At 38.6% G+C, this 25,112-nt stretch overlaps 1 protein-coding gene across 1 annotated transcript in view; it reads left to right on the plus strand.

Annotated features, from left to right (window-relative positions):
* Nucleotides 1–16,256: 16,256 nt before the first annotated feature.
* Nucleotides 16,257–25,112, plus strand: part of Erich1 (glutamate rich 1) — a 61,970-nt gene continuing 53,114 nt past the window's right edge. Inside the window, exons 1-2 of the mRNA XM_048792850.1 lie at nucleotides 16,257–16,274; nucleotides 16,427–16,604. Of these exons, the coding sequence (XP_048648807.1) occupies nucleotides 16,257–16,274; nucleotides 16,427–16,604 (196 nt within the window). The remainder of the gene's footprint in view (nucleotides 16,275–16,426; nucleotides 16,605–25,112) is intronic.

Genomic DNA, 25,112 nt, shown 5'->3' on the forward strand with positions numbered 1-25,112 from the left:
GAGGGGCTGACGAGGGGGAGGGGACGTGGGGGAGAGCGTGCCAGGGCTAGGGAGCGTGGGAAAGGGGGCCGCGGAGGGGTGAAGACTTTGAGATGGAATCGTTTGTCACCCAGTGCGGGAGTGGGTGGGTGCTGCTCCTTCCCAGTGCCCGCCGAGTCGCAGTGTCCCGCCGCCTGGTGACGCGGCTGACAGGGCGCTGTTTGCAGTCGGGGGCGAGGCCCCAGGCTCGGACAGGATCTTCTCCAAGGCTCTGGGAAGAGAGATGGGTTGTGACGAACTTCTCCTTTTAGTTGAACCCCGGTTTTGCCTTTGAAATGAAAAGCCGGTGTAGTGAACAGGTATTTGCTTGCCAAGGGAGCAGACTAACTGGAACCCAGAATATGGAGAATAGTCCATCCATCTGTGTTGCTGTTCTTGGAAACATGCTAGGGCTTCCCCTTCTCTTGGGTCCCAGTGAGTTCTGACTTTCACCTTCTCTGCTGGCTGCAAAAACCCAGAATATCTCACATATTAAAAACGACTTAACAGTCTCTGAACAATCAGATGTTTAGGCTCCAAAGGGGACATTAACATACTTTAATGAGCAAACTATTTTTACAACTCTCCACTGGAAGAGGTTGGACTGTTGTGCTCTGTTGGTTAAATGTTAAAGGTTTGCAGAACAGACCTGAAAGCTGTCTCCTGCCTTCTGGGTTGATTCCACACCCACTCTTCCTGCATTCCTGCTTATGTTTGTGACATTCCAAATATAAAATTAAATGCTCTTTCCTACACATGAAATTATTATATCATTTGTAGTATACTTAGTCAAACTTAAAAACCTTTCTCATATCCCTAAATTAAAATGAGTTAGATGGTTTAATCAGTTCTTAAATCTTTTCTCTTGAAATAGTCTTCTTTTGTAGTAAATAAGTGACACAGGTAAATCATGTTATTTAAGAGCACCATGATTTGGAAGGATGGATTAATAAATCCTGAAATTAGAAAACGAAAGTGAAAAACTTTAGTTTTCTGCATCTCAACAAGGTCACCTGAGGAGCCCATCTGCTGGGAAACACTTCTGGGAGTTCTGAGTTGGAGTAAAAATTCTATGCACTTATAATTTGTTGAAGCCTGAAACCAGAGCTGATCTCTCCAGCAATTTTCCCCTCTTGTGTGGCTGTGATGAATATTAGGAGTAGCAAAATGTATGACCGATGGAGGAAATTGGACTGGATGTGGATTTTCAGGACATCTCCTCTCACTGTCCAGCTGTTCCTCAAGAACCTTGGGTCCCAGAAGATGGGAGAGGTGACAGGGCTTTGTATGTTTATGGGGGAAATGAGCAAGGATACTGCGCAGCCCAAGTGGGCTTCCTTGAATAGGAGGTAGCACAACTGAGCGAGTGTTTATTCAGCCAGCCAGTGTCTGCTGAGTGAATCAGTTGCTCCAGACACAAGGCTACAGAGGGACCAAACAAACAAATCCCATTCCTCTTCCTGCTGAGACTCCGGTGCAGTATAAAGCTGTGCCCTGATTTATGGTGGGGGTCTGAGGGAGCCAGACTGTTCTCTCACTGGGCCTTGGGATGGACCAGAAAGCTTGAAATGGGCGGCCTCTATCTCCAGCCAGGTGCCAGGTTGTCATGGTCTGACTAGGGGAACAGAGAGTCTGAAGCAATGATTCTAAGGTTTTGTTTGTTCGTGTGTTTTGTTTTCCCAAAAGTTGATTGCTTTGGCTAATGGAAAAATCTCTCCTGTTACAATTAGAGCAAAATTCTGCAGGATTAATGGGAAGGATGTTTGAAAAGGTTTTAGGTGTAAGTCTATTTTATGCTAGAAAATGTCTGAACAGTGATGAAGGGATGTTTCTTGAGGCTCTGAGAGTTGCCAGGCAGTTTTAACAATGAATGAACCTCCTTAATTGAGGAGAAAAGTACCATGTCTGAGGTGTGGTTGAAGTGACTACCATTCTTTTTGGGGAGATTGGGTGAGTGTTCAGTGTACAACTAAATGCTAACTCTGGAAAGTCCATGGCAGAATTTTAGAGTCACAGTGGAAGGGAAGCTTTGGTGACTGCAGCTCCCCCAAGGGCCATGTGCTCTTCAAGGAAGGGTCCCAGCTACAGTCATCTTTGGGTCCTGCCTCAACAGGAGTAAAGTAGGAATGAATGACTTGTGTGGATTGTCTGTCCAGTTGAGCATTCCTACCACTTCCTTACCAGGTGACTCCCCAGTGCCTCTCTGGGCACCTTTAGCTCCTGGGAGTGGAATATGTCATGAAGTAACTTGTAGACAACCTACCTGTTTACTTCTTTGTCCTTGATGGCAGGGTGCAAGTGACACTGTTGAGGTACAGCTTTTGCTCTGTCAAGTCAGTGGCTTCTGTGTAGTTAGATACTCATTTACCTGCGGAAAAAGCTCAGCAGTGTTTGTTACTATGATATTTTCTGCTTGGTATGATGTATTACCTTCACACTGGAACAGGAATTGTTTTCCCTTCCAGAGATCTTTAAGGATGGAAAACATGTTTGGGAAAGGTTGAAGGTAGGAAGGAACAGAGGGAAAGGTAAGGAAATAGGCTGAGGGAGAGGAAGGAGGAAAATGCCAGCTTTATGCAACCAGGGAGTTTAAAAAATGCTGGCAAAATGATATGCTATGTTGGATCCTAGTTGTAGAGACAGTTTGGTCAGTAGTGATAGACAATGTGGTTCTGAGTAGAACAGGGCAAGTGCTGAGTCCCTGAAAGATAATCCTAAAAGTGGGAACGATAAATGTGGGAAGGGGCTTGGGCAGCTATGGGAAGGCCAGCTAGTGTATGGTGAGGTGTTCAAGTGGAAATGGTGACAATTGGAGGAAGGAATGGGAGAGATGGATGTAGAAATATTTCCCTGGAAAAGCTGGTCATGGTGATGAGCAAGCTGCTAAGACTTGCAGCAGATGCTCAGGGGCAGTGGCAGACAGCTTCTAGATAGAGCAAGAGTCAAAGCTGGGTGTGGGTAGAGACTATAGAAGGAGAAGAAGCCTGAGAAAAGTGGGGTGCAGTGCCATGGACTCCTTCTCTAGTGACCCATTGCTCAGGAACTCAAGGCCATGCTTATAATGGGAAATGGGCCCCGAGTTCAATCCCACTTGATCCAATACCTTGGAGCTAATTCCCTGTAATTATTGGGCACCTCATCTGTAAAACAGTCACAGTGGTGAGTTGTGAGGATTCAGTCAAGTAATGTACATTGGAGGCAGCCAGCTGGTTACTGTCACTGTTTCTGTTTCCTAAGGCCTGGGAGGAGACAAGAAAGCACTGGGGTCTACTTTGCCTATAAGGAAAGAGCAGTGCAGATAATGTATCAAGCAGGTGAAGCCTGTGTTACCTTGTTTAAGGTGAGAGAGATGCTTGTGTGTTTGAGACACAAGAGAGTCAGTGCCCAGAAAATACAAGGTCCTGCGTCGAAGACCCAGGAGTGTGATTCCATAAAACATGATGGTTTGAGGCTGCACGTGGTAGGTGACTGCAGCTCTGTCTGCCTCTGGAAAAGATGGCAAGGCAGAGTAGGTGCGGAAGTGACAGCTGTTTCTGAGTATTTGTCTTCTTCCACTATAGCTTTCCCGTCATTGAGCCACAGAACCTGTGAGAATGAGGTGGGTCTTGTTGGTATAGAACACCCTGTCTGTTACACGTTCTTTGCTTAGAAGTTAGGATCTGTGTAATAGAAAAGCCAATGTTAATGAAACTGGAATAAAAATTATAATTTACCCCTGTCTTTGGATTATAATAAAGACAACTTTCTAAATTACCTTCTGACTGGCATTTTTTAGCCTAACCGGTTATGGTGAGAAAACAGCCATTACAGCTAAGTGGTTTGCCTCAGGGTCCCATTTTGGTCTGTAGCAGTACCCACATCCAAATAGTGCTGCTTGCTCCTCTGTCAGGGCATTTTACCAATCCATAATGAAAACAGTTGCAGCCTCACACAAATTTAAAATCATTATGAACAGTTGATAAGACAGTAAAAGTTACTGAAAAACTATAAGGAAAAGTTTGGGGCAAAATTTGCTTGGAATTGTTTTTTCTTTTATAAGTACTATGGTTTTAGTAGAAAACAAATACCTAGTGTATTTCTACTTGAGGATACCATGTCAGATTGATAAGATAATCTATGGGAAGGCAGGCATGTATTTAATCAGCATTTAAATAGCATTTTTACTGCAAAGAGAGAATTCAAAGTATTAGATTTCCAAGAAATGCAATGACCCTAGGAAAATTTAAAGTGGCTTCTTAAACAAGATACCTGTCAGGACAAAAAAGGGAATGACTCAACCTGGCATTTACTGAGATGAGATTTTTTTTCATAGTTTAAACTGATAAAAATAATTTTGTTTGTTTTTTGTTTTATGGTTTTAGTAGTTATGTTTGGGGAGATTTCTTTAATACAACAGGGTAAGGTGAGGAGGGAATAACATCAAACTGGCCACATTGAAAATTCCTATTAATGGTCATTCTTGGTCTTATATTCAGTAGCAAGTTTTCATTTAAATATGATTTTTAAAAGCCTGTTCGCTCTTGTTCCAAAATCTAATTAAAATCTATTAAGTGAAAACTCTTGAAAAGTTATGTCACAAACCTATTTGTTCTGTATGTTTTTCTTTCAAAATGAAATACAAAAAAAGGAACATTTTATTTATTTTTGGCAGTACTGGGGATTGAACCCAGGAGTACTCTACCTCTGAGCTACATCCCTAACCCTTTTTATTTTATTTTTTATTTTGACACAGTCTCTCTAAGTTGCCCAGGCTGGCCTCAAACCTACAGTCTTCCTCCCTCAGCCTCCCAAGTAAAAGTCACATTTTAAGTTAACAGGTTGTATTTATATATCTTTTATTTTAATGTGATTTTTGTAAGTATGTCCAATCAATTGTATAATTTCCCATGAACATTCACTTTTTTTTTTTTTTTTTTTTTGGCACCGGGGATTGAACCCAGGGGCACTCAACCACTGAGCTATTTTGTATTATATTTAGAGACAGCATCTCAGTTGCTTAGCACGTTACTTTTGCTGAGGCTGGCTTTGAACTGAGATCCTTCTGCTTCAGCCTTCTGAGCCACTGGGATTACAGGTGTGTGCCACTGTACCTGAAGAACATTCACTTTTTGAAAGTGTTTTTTTCTTTTAACTGATTTCTTTCCTCATATCCCCAAATTGGCTGTACGTGTTTCTTTTTTTTTTTTTTTTCCCATGAAAGTCTCACTTTTCCACTAGTTTATAGGAATGATAAATGTTTTGAAAGTTTTGGTTAGAGAAACACGAATGAACATCATTCCTAAAGTCTTCCACCAAAGAATGTTCTAGATGTACAGTGTATATTCAGTAAAATGAAATATGTAAACATTACTATTTTTAACTAAAGTGTATTATGTTCATAGATAACAAGGAGAAAATATGTTACTTTTCCAATCTAAAATTTCTTAAAAATATTTTTCAAATTTTATTATTTTTTTATGTGGTGCTGAGGACCGAACCCAGTGCCTCACATGTACTAGGCAAGCGCTCTTCCACTGATCCACAACCCCAACCCCTAAAATGTTTTTAAGAAAATAAAAATATTCATGACGTTAATGGGTGGTAGCATTGGTGGTCTCAAAGATCATGGTTGCTTTAAATATTTTTCATTTTACTTTCCTTTTTTCAGAAAGGAATATTATTAAAAACAAAAGTTTCTGTTTCTGTTTTTTTTCCCATGAGAGCCTGTCAAATGGAATGTACACCCATTTTCCCATGATCAATGAAATTCTGTCGTTTGTACAACATGGAAATCAAGGACATTATGTGAAGTGAATAAGACATGTACAGAAAAGCAAATACTACATATTCTCACTCATTTGTGAAATCTCAAAGAATTGATCTCAGAGAAGAGTGGTCGTTGGAGACCAGGGAAAAGGAAATAGAAGGAGGCTGCATAATGGGTACCAAAATGTAATTAGGTTCTAGTGTTCTAACTGCAGCACAGTTGGATGACTGTAGTTAGCAACAGCTCTATACTTCACAAGAAACCAGAGGACCAGAGCTTGAAGGCTCCAAACACAGTAATGACATGAAGATGGAGACTTTAATTACCTGATTTCATCATTATATATTATGTACATGTATTAAATTATTACACTGTACCCCATAAATATACAAATATTATGTATCCGTTAAAAAGAAAAAATACCTGGAATAAGAAGAATTCCAGAACCAATGTGACACTTTATCATTGAATTTTTTTGCCCTATGTCTTGGAAAAGCTTTTTAGACAAAATAGAAAAAAAAAATTCATTGAAATGCTGCCATTAACACCTTTGTTAGAATGGAACAAATTTTTTTTGGTACCCAATTGTTAGATTTTAAACCAAGTATCTGCCTTGAAGAAGAGTGTAGAAATAAACAGTTTTACCGCCAGCAACCAAACTTCCATTTCTTTCTGAGGCACATATATTCACAGTTTTTCCTAAGTGTCCAATTTCCAAAGAATGCTTTACTGTAAGATTTTTATTTGGCTTCTGTCTTTAAATTGAAATAGCAAGTGTAGGCAGCAGTCCTTTCTGAAAATTTTAATAAATTAACTCAGTTCCCCTTTGGAAAGAAAACTTAATTTCTCTGGTATTGCAACATATTAATTTTAACTTGGATGTTTTTCTTCACATCTACCTTTTATTGTGCCCATCATTTCTCAATTCTGATTGCCTGTTCTGCTTGGTAATTATATTTATTTTCCTTCAGGCTATTTTTTTTTCCTATTGACATTAAACACCCATTCGCTGCTTTTTTGTCTTCTGGTGATTGCTTTTTGACAGACACTATAGAGTTTCAAGTTTAAACTTGCTTCCACTGCTGGAAGAAGAGCATATTGATGAGGTGTGAGAAAAAGGAGAAGGGGACTGGCCTCAGGTTTCTGGCCTGGTAGAGGTGGTGGAGTGCTGGTTATGACCACTAGGCAGTTTTTATTTGGTCCGCATGATAGCATGTAGCTCAAATCCTTTGGGTCCTGCCGCAAAAGCTTGCCTCCCAGAACCTGATCTCCCAGCTCTGTTTTTAAGAAATTTTTTTGTTTAAAACACACACACACACACACACACCACACACACACACGAAAACAGCAACAACAACAACAACAAAAAGAAACAATAACACATCAGGTCAAAAGGAACATTTCAAAAAGCCAAAAATGACAACTACTTTAACTAAAATACTACAGACTTGCATACAGTGTCCCAGTATCTGAAATAAAAAATGTTTTGCTTTTAATATTGATCAAAAAGTGAATTGGCCAGTTGAAGATCTTTTGTTTGCTAAAGAAGTTCATATTTATAGGAAACAGTTAAGCAGTTTTCAGGTTATTTATTCATAACTGGAGGTTGGAAGGACACAGTGAGAGTTAGTTGGCTATATAGTGTTTTTGGCTTAAAATAGCTGATTGTTTCTTTTAAATTAATGACATGAACACTGTTAGTGACAAAACAGCAATCCTTTTATTCTTATGATGCATAGATGTTGTTTGCCTGGATCAAGGTGCTGTGGTTGCATCCTCTCTTATGAATATACAGGGATTATGTACTCTCTACTGTTAACTATTACAGAAGGGAGAATTAAGGGTGGAGAATCAAATGCTTTTCCCCCAACCCAGAAGACAGGTTTTCAGATATTAGATTCAAGTGCTACTGTATCCCACAAAATCTTATTCCCAGTCTTAATATCTACGATGTTATCTCAGATGCTGAGATTAATGAAATTCATCAATGAATCTGCCAGCAATATTAGTAGAAAGTAATTCATGAGATTTTAATTTTAAACTTTGCTTTTCTAAGTAATTTAAAAAATTAAAATCATTATTTTCAGAAATACTTTTTGCTCTATAGCAAATGAAAGCATTTAGATGTATTTGTCAGCCAATTTATTTTTAGATTTTGTAATTAGGTTAAAATTTATAAAAATTCTCATTAAAGACAAAAGCCCCACATTAATAACAAGATATCCATTTGACATCTGCTTGAGATCACATTTGTTTGTGCTGTTTACAGTACATTTTAGGAGTGATGCATGGATCAGATGACATCTGCCAGTATTGAATCTGAAAGTCATGCCTTCACTCCTGCTGAAAAGGAATTGTTTATTAAATGCTCATTTTTTTTTTGTAATAACATTTATAACAAATAGAATGAACAGGGATGAACTTCACAAATTCATTGCACTCATGGAACAGGTGTGTGCTACAGGGAAGTGGATGGATGCCAGAGAGGTCCTCATGTGTGGCCTACAAGGAAAAGATGGTTTGTGCTTATGAGGTTGTAAAACACTGTGTAAGGTGGAAATCACTTCGTCCACTTGTGTTTACAAGTCACTTAAACCCAATTTAGCATGGGATAAGGAAAGATTTTTTTAAAAATATTTATTCTTAAGTTTTAGGTAGACACATATCTTTATTTTACATTTATGTGGTGCTGAGGATCGAACCCAGTGCTCGCGCATGCTAGGCGAGCACTCTACCACTGAGCCACAACTCCAGCCCCAGGGAAAGATTTTTTTGACACTGCTCAATTTTAATTTAAAAAGGAAAATTGTCCTTCCTGTTTGATCAAATGTAAGCTATAGAGGACATCTTGATCCTTATGAATTAACACATTTGAAGTTATATGGCATTCTTCCCCACCCTCAACAAAAAGTGGAATTTAAACTTCAAAGGCTAAAACTTTCATGCTTAAACTGTGTTTATATTTATTTAAAAACTTTTAAGTTGCTACATACTCTTTATGATTACCTATTTCATTCTGTCAGTTTTGTTATATGTTTATAGAGGGATGTTATGTGGATATGTGTCTTTTAGGCACTTCCGCATTTTTACTTTTGATTACACGTATGCTGTCTCTCTTTATTACTCAGATTTTTTTTTGAAAGAGAACTTTTTAATATTTATTTTTCAGTGGACACAACATCTTTATTTTTTACTTTTTTATGTGGTGCTGAGGATCGAACCCAGCGCCCCGCGCATGTCAGGTGGGTGCGTTACCGCTTGAGCCACATCCCCAGCCCCTATTACTCAGATTTTTTATTTGTCTTTAAGGATGGCCAAGACATTTCTCAGACTCCAGTGGCTTATTTATGCAAAATAATTGGTGATTTTCTTTTTTTTTTTGAGACAGGGTCTAAGTTGCTGAGGCCGACTTTGATTTGTGATCCTTCTGCCTCAGCCTCCTAAGCCTTTGGGATTACTGGCATGTGCCACCATGCCCAGCTACTTGGTGATTTTTAAGCAAAGGCCAGGCATGATGAGATTTGTGATTAAAAGGATGGAAGTAATAGCAATCAGCATCTGAAAACCCCAGGCCTGCTGGCTAAATACCCTGCTCCTGGTAGAAGGGGCTGGTTCCAGATGTGGAGTAGAGAAAATGTAGGATGAGCTGATGCATCTTGTGGGGCCAGAGAGTCTGTTTGCAGGAGAGCATGGGCCTGCCAGAGGGCACTGGATCCACACTGAAGAACTGGTAGCCAGCAGTGGGATGATTTGAGCAACAAAATATGCAATAATGATATAGGATTTTAACTCTCAGAATAACTGAAACATTCAAGCATCCAGAAGTGAATAAGTAGTAAAAAGTAATAATCCAATAAACAAATGAAGAAGTGGCACAGCTTCCCTGCAGGAGAGATCAATGTGATACAGAAGGAATGAGGGAAACACAAAACCACCATTGAAATGCCACAGCCATGTGTGCTGCAGACAGGACCCACATGTGATGCTAATTTAGTGGATAAAATTAAGAAAAGGATGTTGCCTGTTTTAGTCAGCTTTTTTGCTGCTGTGACCAAAAGAGCTGATAAGAACAATTTTAAGGAAGAAAAGTTTACTTGAGGGCTCACAGCTTCAGAAGTCCTAGTCCACAGATGGCTGAGGCAGAACATCATGGCGGGAGAGTTTGGTAGAGGAAAGCAGCTCAGGACATCACATGAGGAAATGGAGAGTTCTCACCATATTGAAATGTAAACCCCAAAGGCTCACCCCCCATGGTCCCTTCCTCTAGCTACACCCTACCTGCCTACACTTACCATTCAGTTAATCCCAGCAGTGGATTGACACTCATTAGGTTAAGGTTTATAACCCAATCCTTTCACTTCTAAGCTTTTAATATTGTCTCATAGATGAGTTTTGGGAAACACCTCACATCTGAACCATAGTATAGTCTCACAGTATCTGCACCAAATGTTTGTTTATTCTAAATGGAAAAAATAGTAACTTTGCAAGAAGAAATCTAACAGATATCCCTGCACCTGGTTTTGGTCAAGCTTAACGGAAGCAGAGATAGGACAGGGCAATATCTGAAACCATCCATTGAAAAAAACCCCCTGGGGCCTGGGGTTGTGTCTCAGTAGTAGAGTGCTTACTTAGCACATGTGAAGCACTGGGTTTGATTCTCAGCAACACATAAAAATAAAGGTATTGGGTCCATCTACAATTAAAAATTAGAGACGAACACTGTGTGATGATGTTGCCTAAATAACCTCAATCTAATCACGAGAAGACATCAGATAAACCCAGATTAGGAAGATCCTACAAAATAACTGATGGAATTCTTCATAAGTATTAAAGTCATGAAGAGCAAGGAGACTGGGGGGAACTAATGCCCTTGATGGAAGTAAGGAGACCTGAGGACTAGGTGAGGTGTGGGGTCCAGAACAGGCCAGACCTAATCTTGACCTTCAGGAATGAACCACCTGTCCTGAACCTCTAGACAGATACAGTCACCCACAGCAATCATGCAGGTGAAAACAGAAGACACTGTAAGGGTCCGGCGAACGTCGGAGGAAGAGACCACCAAGAGACCGGCTCATGCAACAGCGAAAGGGGTTTATTGAGGATCCAATCCAGTGTGCTGGGGCTCCGTGCTCACTCAACAAGGGAGAGCAGCTCAGAGCCCCGAGCAGGGCTTGAACAGTGTTTAAGTACACTTTTTGGGGAGGGCGGGGGCTTTGCATACATCACAGTCTCCTTTAACAAATCATCATACACCGTGGGAAAATCAAACAACAATTCTTAAACACAATTAGTACATTCATTGGTGGGATCAGGTTGGGCGGGAGTGATAGGTCACTCCTAAGGACGGGGGGGGGGGGATACATTCAAACTGATTGGTTTGGGCCCTGAATGCCTACGTACCAGGCTGCACAGGGTCCTAGGTTATTAAACAACCAGATGGTCAGGGGGAATATTTACTGGGCAGTTCCGGGTATTGTCCTAACAGCTACAGGAATTTCAGGTTTTGGGTGTAGCATAGGAACTTAACAATACCTGGTTCTTTACTTTTTAACTCAGGCCTTACAGCTTAGAAACTTTATAATGCCCGGTCTTTTACACTTTAACTTCTACACTTTAACTTCAATTTCTTTTACCCTTACAACACCAAATAAGTTGAGATTCCAAAGGCCGTGGATTCCATGATCTTTGCAAGCTAGCAAATTTATGCTTGACTTTTAGGTTCTGTAGGACATATAGTTGAGATTAGAATGCATCTGAGAGAATTGCCTGCATTACAGAAGGCAGTGATTGTGATTTCCCATAGTGATATTTCCTATTGATTATACTTGGCAAATTCCCACCAACCGTCAATCTGTGAATATAGACTGATTTTAAGATTATCATGACTTGTACTTTTCTTTTAAATTTTTTAAGAAATAAAATACTTGGGAATCAACAAAAGAGATGAAAGATCTATATAATGAAAATTACAGAACCATAAAGAAAGAAATCAAAGAAGACCTTAGAAGATGGAAAGATCTACCTTGCTCTTGGATGGGCAGAATTAATATTGTCAAAATGACCACACTACCAAAAGCACTATGCAGATTTAATGCAATTCCAATCAAAATTCCAATGACATTTCTCATATAAATAGAAAAAGCAATCATGAAATTCATCTGGAAAAATAAGAGACCCAGAAGAGCTAAAGCAATCCTTAGCAGGAAGAGTGAAGCAGGTGGCCTCACTATATCAGACCTTAAACTATACTACAGAGCAATAGTAACAAACACAGCATGGTATTTGGCACCACAACAGACTGGTAGACCAATGGTATAGAGTAAAGGACACAGAGACTAACCCACAAAATTAAAATTATCTTAGACAAAGGCGTCAAAAACATACACTGGAGAAAAGATGGCCTCTTCAACAAATGGTGCTGCGAAAACTGGAAATCCATATGCAACAAAATGAAATTAAACCTCTATTTCTCACCATGTACAAAACTCAACTCAAAATGGATCAAGGACCTAGGAATAAAACCAGAGAAGAAAAAGTAGGCCTAATCTTCATCATGTGGGATTAGGCCCCAACTTCCTTAATAAGACTCCTGTAGTGCAACAATCAAAACCAAGAATCAATAAATGGGATGGACTCAAACTAAAAAGTTTCTTCTCAGCAAAAGAAACAATCTGTGAGGTGAACAGAGAGCCTACATCTTGGGAGCAAATTTTTACCCCTCATACATCGGATAGAGCACTAATCTCTAGGGTATATAAAGATATATAATCTCGGGCTGGGGATGTGGCTCAAGCGGTAGCGCGCTCGCCTGGCATGCGTGCGGCCCGGGTTCGATCCTCAGCACCACATACAAACAAAGATGTTGTGTCCGCCGAAAACTAAAATAAATAAATTAATTAATTAAAAAAAAAAAAAGATATATAATCTCTAGGGTATATATAGGTGACTCTATGACCAGTGTGATTCTGCAATCTGTACAATTAGAAAAATGAGAAATTATACCCCAATGATACAAATGTATGAATTGCCAAGATCATTGGAATGTTATGTGTAGATAATAATAATATAAAAAAGCTAAACACACACACACACACACAAACCCACAAGTAACCCAATCAATAAATGAATCAAGGACCTGAACAGACACTTCTCAGAAGATGATATACAATTAGTCAACAAATATATGAAAAAATGCTCATCATCTCTAGCAGTTAGAGAAATGCAAATCAAAACTATTCTAAAATATCATCTCACTCCAGTCAGAACGGCAGCTATTAAGAATACAAGCAACAATAAGTGTTGGTGAGGATGTGGGGGAAAAAAGGCACACTCATACATTGCTGGTGGAGCTGCAAATTGGTGCAGCCAATATGGAAAGCAGTATGATTTCTTGGAAAATTGGGAATGGAACTACCATTTGACCCAGCTGTCCCTCTCCTCAGTCTATACCCAAAGGACTTAAAAACAGCATACTGCAGGGACACAGCCATATCAATGTTTATTGCAGCACAATTCACAATAGCTAGACTGTGGAACCAACCTAGATACCCTTCAATAGATGAATGGATAAGAAAAATGAAATATTACTCAGCAATAAAAGAGAATAAATTCATGGCACTTGCAGGTAAATGGATGGAGTTAGAGAAGATAATGCTAAGTGAAGTTAGCCAATCCCAAAAAAACTAATGTTTTCTCTGACATAAGGAGGCTGATTCATAGTCGGGTAGGGATGGGGAGCATGGGAGGAATAGATGAACTCTAGATAGGGCAGAGGGGTGTCGGGGCAGAGGGTTAGAAATGATGGTGGAATGTGAGGGACATTATTATCCAAAGTACATGTATGAAGACACGACTTGGTAAGAGTATACTTTATCTACAATCAGATATGAAAAATTGTGTTCTAAATGTGTAATAAGAATTGTAATGCATTCTGCTGTCATATATAAATAAAAAAAATAAATTGAAAAAAATTTTTTGTAGTTGTAGATGGACAGAATGCCTTTGTTTTATTTGTCAATTTTTATGTGGTGCTGAGGATCGAACCTAGTGCCTCATGCATGCTAGGCAAGTGCTCTGCCACTAAGCCACAGCCTGAGCCCCATGACTTTTACTTTTAAAATTTTTATGATGTTGATACATCTTTATTAAATATTTTAATTTGGAGTATTTAGTAGTTTTATTGGAAAACTACCATTAATTAGGCTGTAAATATAATTTATTTGGGGTAATAAATTGAATTCAATGAAAATGCTCCTTAATCTTTGTTATATAGCATTTTCTTATGTTTTGTTTTTCAACCCAGAAATTGTGTCAAAAGCCTTGGTAGACAAATTGGGCCAGATGTTGCATGTTTGTCCTCATACTGTGTTTTACAGTTTTTTTAAGCATTGGCTTTCTTGTTTAAGCAAAATTTTGGTTCAGCGTTTCCCAGTGGTGATCTGTTTGCCCACAGAGACTGGAACTATGCTTTTTCTTTGGGATTGTTATAAGGCTTTGTATTGCATCCTTCTGCACTAGGCAGCTGGTTGGCCACAGGTGTTGCTTGGAATTGCTGGACCATTATATTTTCATAATTTCCTGCATGCACAGGCACATGAATTGTGCACATGGAGGAAGTGGTAACATAGATATGATTTCAGCTAGATGTCTTTTTTAACTGCTGCCATTCTGGCAAGTCTTTTAAGCTCTAAGCTTCTCTGCCCTCCTCCTTTGTAAAACCAATGCCTTTTTACGTTTTATCTTAGAATTTGTTCTAATTCATGAAAATTTTTATTCAGTGATAGTCTGTAAATAAAGTATACTTTATCGGCTTTTAATTTCCTCTAGAGATTGTCACTGTCATTTGAAATGAGACATTTTCTTATATTTTAATGTTTATTTTTTTAGTTATAGGTGGAAACAATATCTTTATTTTATTTTTATGTGGTGCTGAGGATTGAACCCAGTGCCTCATGCGTGCTAGGCAAGCACTCTACCTCTGAGCCACAATCCCTGCCCCTGGGACATTTTCTTCTTTGCCATTTAAAGGAAATATACATGACTTTTATTGTGTGGAATTTTGAACTTTCCTTTTGATATACTTTTGAGAACTATAGTACATTTTTTAAAATATTGCACAGACCACCTGTCTCTTCCCCATGACCAAGGTGTGCTCTCCAGCTTGGGTGATCACATTTCATGTGGGTTGTTCAACATGAAGCCTTTCTGTCCTGGACTCTGCTCAACCTCCGTAGATTGTATGGGAAACCACACTTTGGCAAGGTTCTGTATGCTAATAATGATTTCATATAATATTTTTTTAATAGTATGTGGGCACTCTTTTGTTGCCAGGACCTCATCAGTTCTGAGTGCTTAAGTGATCGTTATCATTAAATTCACATTTTACACCTAACTAGAGGTTTTTTTGCTCCAACTGAAAGGAACCCTCTTACTCATCAGAATCCACTGAGCTGTAGAGATTCAGATTATTAGCCATTCTGTATTCATGATGTTAGTGATTACCTGTGTCCCTCACTGAGCAGTTTGTGTTTTAATAGATGATACAAGAAGCCACTGGAAGTTCTTGTTATCAGGGTGCAAAGAGCCCTTTTGTTTTTTAAACCCACATTGTATTCTTTACAGCTGAAACACATGTTGAAGGAATTACTTCTAACACATTCTCTGAGTAGATGATGAAATTAGGAAGACTGATGTGTTTAAGTAGAGTGTTCTTGTGTAGAACCCAGGAAATCCCCTCTACTTTCCCTGGAAGCCACTCTCATTTTCTCTCTTGGGACTTCATTTTGCTGATCATTACCTACCGCTCCGCTGTGCACATGGAGACACCTATATGAGGCCCTCTGACTTCTGCCACAGAATTTGTGGTGATTCCGAAGCTACTTTTTTTTTTTTTTAAGTTTCTAAATTTAATGAGGTTAAAAAGGAACTCCTTTTATCAGCCTTCCTCTTTCACCTTTTCCAGTATACTGTTTTGAGGTCTTAGCTGTTTATAAACCACAATTTAGTTAATGTGTAAAGACGTATTCATTAGGATAGTCCCATCCCACCTCCAGTTAAAGCAGAATGTAAACTAAAATAAAGTGAAGAATTTCCACATACATGGTAGAACCATGTGACCTTTATAAAATTGTTCCTTGATTATGATTGCCAGGAGAAAAACATATGGTGGGAGAGGGTGGTGCCCATCAGAACCCTGTTGGTCTCCTTAGAGGTGGTCTGCCTTATGCCTGACTCTAGAAACTGTGTGGCCTTCATGCAGACTGACCAGCCTAGAAGGTACCTAGTTCCCAGAGCCAAACCCCACTTTGTGGTGGTTCAGGAGCTGCACTATAGGAGAAATTCAACAGAAGATGAAAGATCAGAGTCTATGCAGAGCAGGTGCACATCTTTGTGCGTTTAACCTGGGGTAGGCCTGGCCTCCCTGATGGCCTGTGAGGTGTGCCCTGTAGGGCACCAACAGGCAGCAAAGTGGATATCTTCTGAAGGGCAAGGAATGGAGGTGATTTCCAGAGTATGTCTCGGTGGTGGCTTGAGAGTCTGTGTTTAGGTGTTCCCTAGTGTCCAGTGACCAGTGTGGGGAGCCAGTTGCTTGACTCTCAAGTGGTGAGGATTTCTTTTTATTTCAAATGAAAGCCCTGTTTGATTTAAATAAACATAGTAAAGCATTTATTTTATTATTTGCTTGCCTTTATAGTGTTTGTTGAAAAGGTGCTGAAGAGACTTTTTCCTAATGTTCCCAGTGACCAAGAAAAGGAAACACCCCAGCTTTTGCCCTTGGAAACACCATTCCGGAAGACAACCTCTGAGAAAGTGGAACACAGCCATATTCATCATTTGACAGGTGAGATTGTCTGTAAGTAAGGATGGTTTAGATACTCAGGTTTTCCTCAGTGATTTGTATTTACACAGGAAAATGTATCCTCTTAGCCTCGGGCTTCTCTTTGGTGATCGAGTTTTGCAAAAGTCTTGACAGCAGTGGTCAATGGGACAGGTATCATTCTACACACACTCTGGTGTGTTCAGAATCAACTTGTAAAGGAAAGCCAGTATTAGCACTCCCTAGCCACACACTAAGCTTCAGTGTCTTGAGTTCATTTGCATGTTCTTTTCTGGATGAAGAGGTTAGACTGTAGGAGGTTTGGGCTCAACCAGAATGAGAAAGTAGCCTGGATCTCTGTCATCTGTCCTCAGTGGTTGTACTGACCCCGGATGACCTTGGTACCATTTGGGAACAGTGCTTGATGTTCCTTGAATATTGGTCTTTAGCATATGTTTGTACCACTGACAGCCCTACCCAAGATCACTTGGTCAGTAGGAGTGTCTACAATGAGAGTACTACCAACTCTGGTTTCCTAGCAATGCAGCTATGTTAACTTAATGGGAAACTACTGTATGAGAGTCAAACGAATAGACCACATGAAATACAAACACATATGGGTAGAGCTGCTTTTTTTCCCAATAAATACATGAATGTATAGGTGTTAGTCCAAACCAAACTGGGTTCCTGAATTTCCATTTTAAGGATCAGTTCCCTATCTCTTTAGTAATAGTTTCTCACTAGGTATTTGTCATTCACATGATTCTATTGCTGAAAGCTGATTGATCTGTTAGTTCAGCTAAAGAACCTTGAGAAAAGAAATTTAATTCCCAGTGTTTATATCATATAACACTCCCTCAATTGAATCTCGACAGGCAGACCCAGCAGTCCCACAGTCAGACTCCTGCGCCACAGGTCAGATCTCCAACTTCCTTGGAACACATTTTTCCAGGGAAATAACATTATGCATTGTGATTAGATTTCCAGGTAAGCTCAGTAAGCCTATTTAACTTACAATATAATGAATGCCTATGGTACCATTCTGGCTTGGGGAATGAGTTGATAGAAGACAGATGAGAAGGAAGACATTTTCTTATTAGAGATATGAGACTGTACTGACATATTTGTCCTAAAGAACCTATATATCCCCCATTCCCTTTCTGTATTTTTCTCATATGACTTGATGTTTTAAAAATCTTATGAACTCCTAAGGTTTTTTGAATTAAGGAGTAAATGACTGCCATTGAATGTATTTTTTACTTTTCAATGAATATTCCTCTTATAGGCAGAATCACTTTCTCTGAAAACACATGTTTTGAAGTTCTTATCCACAGTACTTTAGAATGTGACTATATTTGGAGAGGGGGAAGTCTTTTTAAAAAGATAATTAAGGTCAAGTGACGTTATTAGGATGGACTAAATCAATATGACTGGTGTCCTTACAAGAAGAGGAGATTAGGAAATAGACACACATGGGGGAAGACTATGGAATGACCCAAGAAGATAACCACCTGGAAGCTAATGAGAGGCCAGGAACATATTTTCCTTCAGCCCCAAGAAGGAACCAACATAGAGCTTATTCTTGGACTTCTGGCTCCTTGAACTGTGAGATAATAAATTTCTGTCATTTAACTCACCCAGTCTATGGTACTTTGTAATGGCAGTCTTAGAAAACTAATGCATATCTATTTTACTAGTTTTTTAAAATCAGAATAATAACAGAGTGTAAAAAGGCAGGTAATGAAAATCTGAAAGAATCAACAAACTTTTGGAACTAATAAGTCACTAGAGAGGGTTGCAGGATATAAGAATAATATATAAAAATCACTTCCCTGTATACCAGCAATGAACAAGTGGGATTTTAAATTAAAAACACAATACCATTTACAGTAGCACTCCCAAAAAACATTTAGGTGTAAAACTAACAAAATTTATATAACTTCTATATGAAGAAAACTACAGAATTCTGATGAAAGAAGTCAACAAAGAACTATATAAGTTAACTGATAGTCCAAGTTTATGCATAGAAAGATTCAATAGCATTGAAATGTCAATTATTCCTAATTTGATTTCTGAATTCAATGGAATCTCAGTCAGAATACCAGCATTTTGTGGATATTGATAAACTTTCTAAAAAATTATGGGAAAAAAAGCAAAACACTGAGAATAGTCAACACAGTATTGAAAGAGAAGAACAAAGTAAGAGGTCTGACACTACTGACTTCAAGACTTTCTATAAAACTACATTAATCAAGGTAGTTTAATATTAGGGGAAAAATATAAATAGTTCAATGGAAAAGATTAGGTAGCAATAAGATATATGCACACAAATATAGTTGACCAATCTTGGACAAAGAAACAAAGGCAATTTGTTGGGTAAAGGACAGATTTTTCAATAATTGGCGCTGTAACAGCTGGACATCCACATGTAAAATATAGATAGACACAGACCTTACACGCCGGTATTGGCACAAAATAAGTTATATACCTAAGGGTGAAATGCAAGCCAATAAGAGGATAATATAGAAGAAAATCTTGGGAATCTTGGTATGGTGATGACATTTTTATTATGAGCATGATTGATGAAAAAGAATTGATAAGTTTGGATTTCATTAAAATTAAAAAGCTCTGATCTGTAAAATACACTATAAAGAGAATGAAAAAAACAAGTATCAGAGTTTGAATTTTGAACATCCCCCAAAGACTCATGTGTTGAAGCCTTGGTTACCAACGTAGCGGTATTCAGAGGTGGGGATTTGGGGAAATGGCTGAATCATGAGAGCTCTCTGGTCCACTGAGGGATTTGTATTTGATGGCGTTATTGAGAGGTAGTAGAAACTAAAGAGTTGACTGGGCCTAGTTGTAGGAAGTAGGTCACTGAGAGCATGCCCTGAAAGGAGGGTACAATTGTCCCTGGCCCCTTCTTCACTTTTTCCTCCCTGCTTGATGGCTGCCACTTGGTGAGCAGCTTTCTCCTTCCATCCTTTCACCATGACGTTTGTGCCTTCAAGTCAACTGACCATGGATTGAAACCTCTGAAATAATGAACCAAAATGAATCTTTCCTTCTCTAAATCTTCCTCATGTGTTTGTCATAGCAACAAAAAACTATCTATAAACACTGCAAGCTACAGGATTCCTAAGAAAGAGTTTTGGGGAGATAAATATTTTAGAGGTTTTGAATGTCAAATCTTCATTCTTACACTTCATTAGAAGTTTCACAGGTATAGAATTATGTGTTAGAAATCATTCTCTTATTTTCATAGACTTTACTTTGAATGTCCAATATCACTGATGAGAAGTTAGTTGTCATTCTGATTCTGGATCCATGGATGGAATCATTCCCCAACCCCAAGATTGTTTTGGGTTTTTCTTTTTGGCCTTAATATAATGGAATTTGACACTGAGGTTTTAAGTGTAGGTCTATTTTTATCCATTGTTCAGATACTCAATGGCCCTTTTAGACTGGAAACAGATGCTGTTGGATTGTTTCCTTGATAATTTCCTCTCCTTCATTTTCTATCTTTTCTACTATAATATTCTAGAAAAATATGTATACTTGATATATACCTGATATTATGTGACTATTCACAGTCAAAATGCAGGCTCACTAAAAGAATTGTATAAAATTATCCTCAGACTATGTATATCAGGAATATATGAAACAAATGAATTTTGTGTTTAGACTTGGGTCTCCTCCCCAAGATGTCTAATTAAGACTATGCAAATATTTCACAATCAAAAATAAAAAAAACTTAAATCCAAACACTTCTGCTAACAAACAGCTCAGGTAAGAGAAACTCAATCTGTATACTTTTTTTGATGGTCATATTTTTTACCCTTGGATAAATGTTTAGGAGTAGAATTATGTGGTCATGAAGTAGACATATGCTTGAAAGTTTTATGAAATTGCCTAAGAGTTCTCTGAAGTGATTTTATTACTTGACATTCCCACCAACAATGAATGAAAGACCCATCATCCTTGCCAGGATAAACCCAGGGTCTAACACATGCTGGGCACGCGTTCTGACGCTGAGCTACCTTCCCAGCTCTTGTGAATCTTATGTATTAAAACATTCTTACATATGGGAAGTGGAATCTTCCTGTTTTAATTTTCATTTTCCTATTGATTAATGCTTTGTTAACTTTTTATTTGTGCTATTAATTGTTTATATTTCTTTTATTAATATCTTTTCATCTTTAGCCCATTTAAAAATTGGATTGTCTTTTTAACTATCAATTTTGGTAGATCTTTACACATCTTGAGCACAGGTCCTTTGCCATACATAATTACTATGAATATTTTTTCCAGTGGTTGCTTATTCATTTTTAATCAATATTTGGAAGAGCAGAAAGTTAGTTTGATAAATTCCACTTACCAATTTTTTCTCATTTATCATCTGAGCTTTTTGCATCCCCTCTGAGAAATCTGAGGTCCACCTCCAGGCAGTGGAGATAGTCTTCTGTTTCCTTCCAAGAACATTTATCACTCAGGTTTCCCATTTATGTTTTTGTTTCATCTCAAATCAGTTCTGAAGTCTGCAATTATATAGGCTTGTGACTTTTTCTTTTTCCCCCATAGTGATATCCAGCTTTTCTAGTGCCTTTAAAATAACAGCTTCCTGGAAGAAATACATGAAATTATCTTTATGAAATTCAAGCACATGTCCCAAAATTGAAGGACATGAGTTCATATGTATATATTTTAAAATCAGATTAGTCGCATACAGAAATACTTAAAAATTAGCTGGGCATTGTGGTGTAAACCTGTAATCCCAGTGACTTAGAAGGCTGAGGCAGGAGGATCATAAGTTCAAAGATAGCCTTAGCAATTTAGACCCTATCTTAAAATTTAAAAAGGGGGAGAGGGGGCTGGAAATGCAGCTCAGTGGTAAACTGTCCCCAGGTTTAGTCCCCAGTACCCAAAAAGAAAAAAGGAAACTCTTAAAACTTTGTTTGCATTTGCATTGTCACAGATCACTTTGGAGAGAATCAGTTGTGTCCCTCATATTGCATTCAGTAATGTTGGCTCTTGCACTGAACTCTCAGGATCGGTGGCCTGGAGTTGCGCTGGTCTCAGGAGCATGACAGGGCATTGGAGGGACGTCTGCTGTATTTCACTGGGTGTTTCTCACTGTTAGGATGGAAAGGTTTTCATATTTTCTTATCTGCTGTCTCACCAGAAATGGAAACTTCTGATGTAGGAACATTTTACCCTGACTGATTAACTGGTTAACTGAGCAAATGATAGTCTGCAATAGGCTTGGTGGCAGCCAGTCCCATGATCTGCCTCACTCTCTCATTAACATTCAGTAGATATGAGGTGTCTCCCAAAAGCTCATGAGTGAGACAATGTCAAGAATTTTCAGAGATGAAATAATTAGATTGTAAGAGGTGTGACCTAATCAGTAGATTAATCCACTGATATGGATTAACTGGGTGGTAACTGTGGACAGGTAGAGTGTGGCTGGAGGAGGTGGGTCACTGGGGCAAGTGTTGGGGATTTATATTTTGTCCCTGGTGAATGGAGCTCTCTCTCTGCTTCCTCTCTGTCCTGTCCTGAGCTGCTTTCCTGCTTCACACCCGTCTGCCATGATGTTCTGCCTCACCTGGGGTCCAGAATTATGTAGTCAGCCATCTGTGGACTAAGATGTCTGGAACCATAAGCCAAAAAAACCTTTTTCTCCTCTAATTGTTCTTGTCAGGTCTTCGGGTCACAGTGACCAAAAAAACAAAAACAAAAAACTGATTTAAATCAAGCAGCTAATAAGTTTTGCATTTTGTCTTTAAGAATAGGCATCTTGGTGGCATTAGAGCAGATTATGCTAAGTGAAGTTAGCCAATCCCTAAAAAACAAATGCCGAATGTCTTCTCTGATATAAGGGGGGTGACTCAAAATGGGATAGGGAGGAAGAGCATGAGAAGAAGACTACCACTAAATAGGGAAGAGAGGTGGGAGGGGAAAAGAGGGAGAAGGGGAGTTGCACGGAAGATGGAAGGAGAACCTCATTATTATACAGAATACATATATGATGTTGTAATGAGAAAAAGAAAAAAAGTGTGTCACATTAGATTGGATAGAGAGAAAGGATGGGAGAGGAGGGGAGGAGTAAGGGGGGATAGGAAGGGAAGCAGAATAGAATTGACAATATGATTGATGTATGTACATTCCATGTATGTATTATATGTCAGAATTCATTCTGCTGTCATGTATGACTGAAAATAAAGAAAGAATTTTTTAAAAAAAGAATATTAAAAAGAAATTGTGATACACACACACAATGGAGTATTACTCAGCCATAAAGAAGAATGACTTTATGACATTTGTCAGCAAATGGATGGATCTGGAGACTATCATGCTAAGCGAAATAAGCCAGTCCCAAAAAACCAAAGGGTGAATGTTCTCTCTGATACCTGGATGCTAACACACAATAAAAATCAGGGAAGGGAGGTCAGGGAGGAATAGAAGTTCAGTGGATTAGACAAAGGGGAATAAAGAGGATAGAGGGGAGATAGGAAAAAAGAAAGACATACAATCTTATGACTACACCATAGTGAATCTCACCATTATGTACAGCCACAAAACTGGGGTCCTAATTAGAATAAGTGCTTGTATAATTATATCAAAATGAATTCTACTGTCATGTATAACAAAAAAGAATCAATAAAAATTTAAAAATTTAAAAAATTAAAAAAAAAAAAAAGAATAGGCATCTTGGGCTGGGGATGTGGCTCAAGCGGTAGCGCACTCGCCTGGCATGCGTGTGGCCCGGGTTCGATCCTCAGCACCACATACAAAGATGTTGTGTCTGCCGAAAACTAAAAAATAAATATTAAAATTCTCTCTCTCTTCTCTCTCTCTCTCTCTCTTTTTAAAAAAAAAGAATAGGCATCTTGAACTTTGAGTGTTTGGATATATGTGCTTTCTAGGAAATAATAGTATGAAGAGGGAAGTGTCTTTGAAGTGGTTTGGTTCTGCAGTTGTGTGTGCTGGCACTATGTGACAAAGCTGGTAGATACAGTTTGAAACTAAAACTAAAGTGGGAATGTTTTGTGAGATGATAAAATTCTGGATATGGCACTATTTGCCACATTAGTCATTCCACATTAATTGTTCACTGTTTCAGCAATAGTGGCTCAGAAATCCATATTATATGGCAGATATTATTCCAGGGCTAAGTACTTTCAATGAACAATTACAAGGCAGTGAAGCTTTAGTAAAAAGCTTTGTTTTGTCATAGATTACTTTGGAGCACATAAAATAGCTGTAATGAAATTGTAGTGTGGAAGCTGGGTAAGTGAAAATTAATCATGAGATTGTGGGTTGTGTATGTGCACATGTACACTTGCATGGATGTGTGCATTTGCATATGTGCATGTGTGTGCATGTGCTGAGAAGTTGGACACCAGCATTCATTAAATTAAATCTAATGAAAATCAGAAGGACAATGAAAGCAATTCTCTTCTCCACTGAAAGCCTATCTTGAGGAATTCCATGAAAAGGTGCAGAGGGTCACTGAGACATAGTGCACTCTGAAGCAAAGTGCCTGACTGCTGTGAGAGGCTCTTGTTCTTCTGGAGACATCCCATCATGCATTCTTGGCACAGGCTTTGGGGGATTTGTACCTCAATTTTACCTCTGCAGAATAATCTGTGGTGTTCTGTGGCCACATATTTCTGTAGATCTAAGTACCTGAAATATAAGGAAACCAAGAAAGAAAAAGTGTTGCTAGGACATGTGGTTTGGGCCTACTTCTCTGGTGCCATTCATGGGACTGAATTTCCTACAGTAGCATCTCCACTTATCCCACACAGATAGGAAATACTGTTTGCCATTTTCCCTCAGAGAATAATTTACTTAAAATATTTCATATTAAGATAATTGTAGAGTGCAATTAAATGTGCAGTGTCTAATTTAAACTTTAGAACTAATACAGACGTATTATGCTTGGAACTTGTGGCTCCCTCTATAGGATGACTCTGACAGAACCTCTGCATAATTAAAAACATGTAGCTAATGAGCCCTCATGCTACTTTTGCCTCACAAATTGACAGAGTTTTTCATAAGTACATATATACACCTTGTCATTGAGAACTCAGAAAAAATGAATATCTTAGAAATTAATGGTAGAAATATCACTTAGTACAGCCTTGCTGGAGGGTAGTTTTATAGCATTATTAAAATATTAAAGTCTATATCTTTGACTCAATAATTCCCCTCCACATGTTAAGATAACTTGTATCCACAACCTCCAAATGTTGGAGTACCCCACAACTCACTCCTCAAATTCTTCCCTCAACCATGCCATCTTACTAGGGAATTTAAAGTGTTTTATGCCTCCTATGTATGTGTATCTTATGGCTCCTAAACTAAACTCTCCAAGCTGTCTGCAAACTCAGGGATTTTTGTGCTGGAAAACTTTGTAAAGCAGGATACAAAGCCTGCTTTCCCACTTCCCCATCTCAGGGAAGTGGTGTCCTTTTCCACTTGCTCAAGCCCAAACCAGCAGTCAGCAGTCCCCTCCCCCCTCCC

This window comes from Marmota marmota, unplaced genomic scaffold, assembly GCF_001458135.2.
Source record: "Marmota marmota marmota unplaced genomic scaffold, marMar, whole genome shotgun sequence".
Taxonomy (NCBI): domain Eukaryota; kingdom Metazoa; phylum Chordata; class Mammalia; order Rodentia; family Sciuridae; genus Marmota; species Marmota marmota.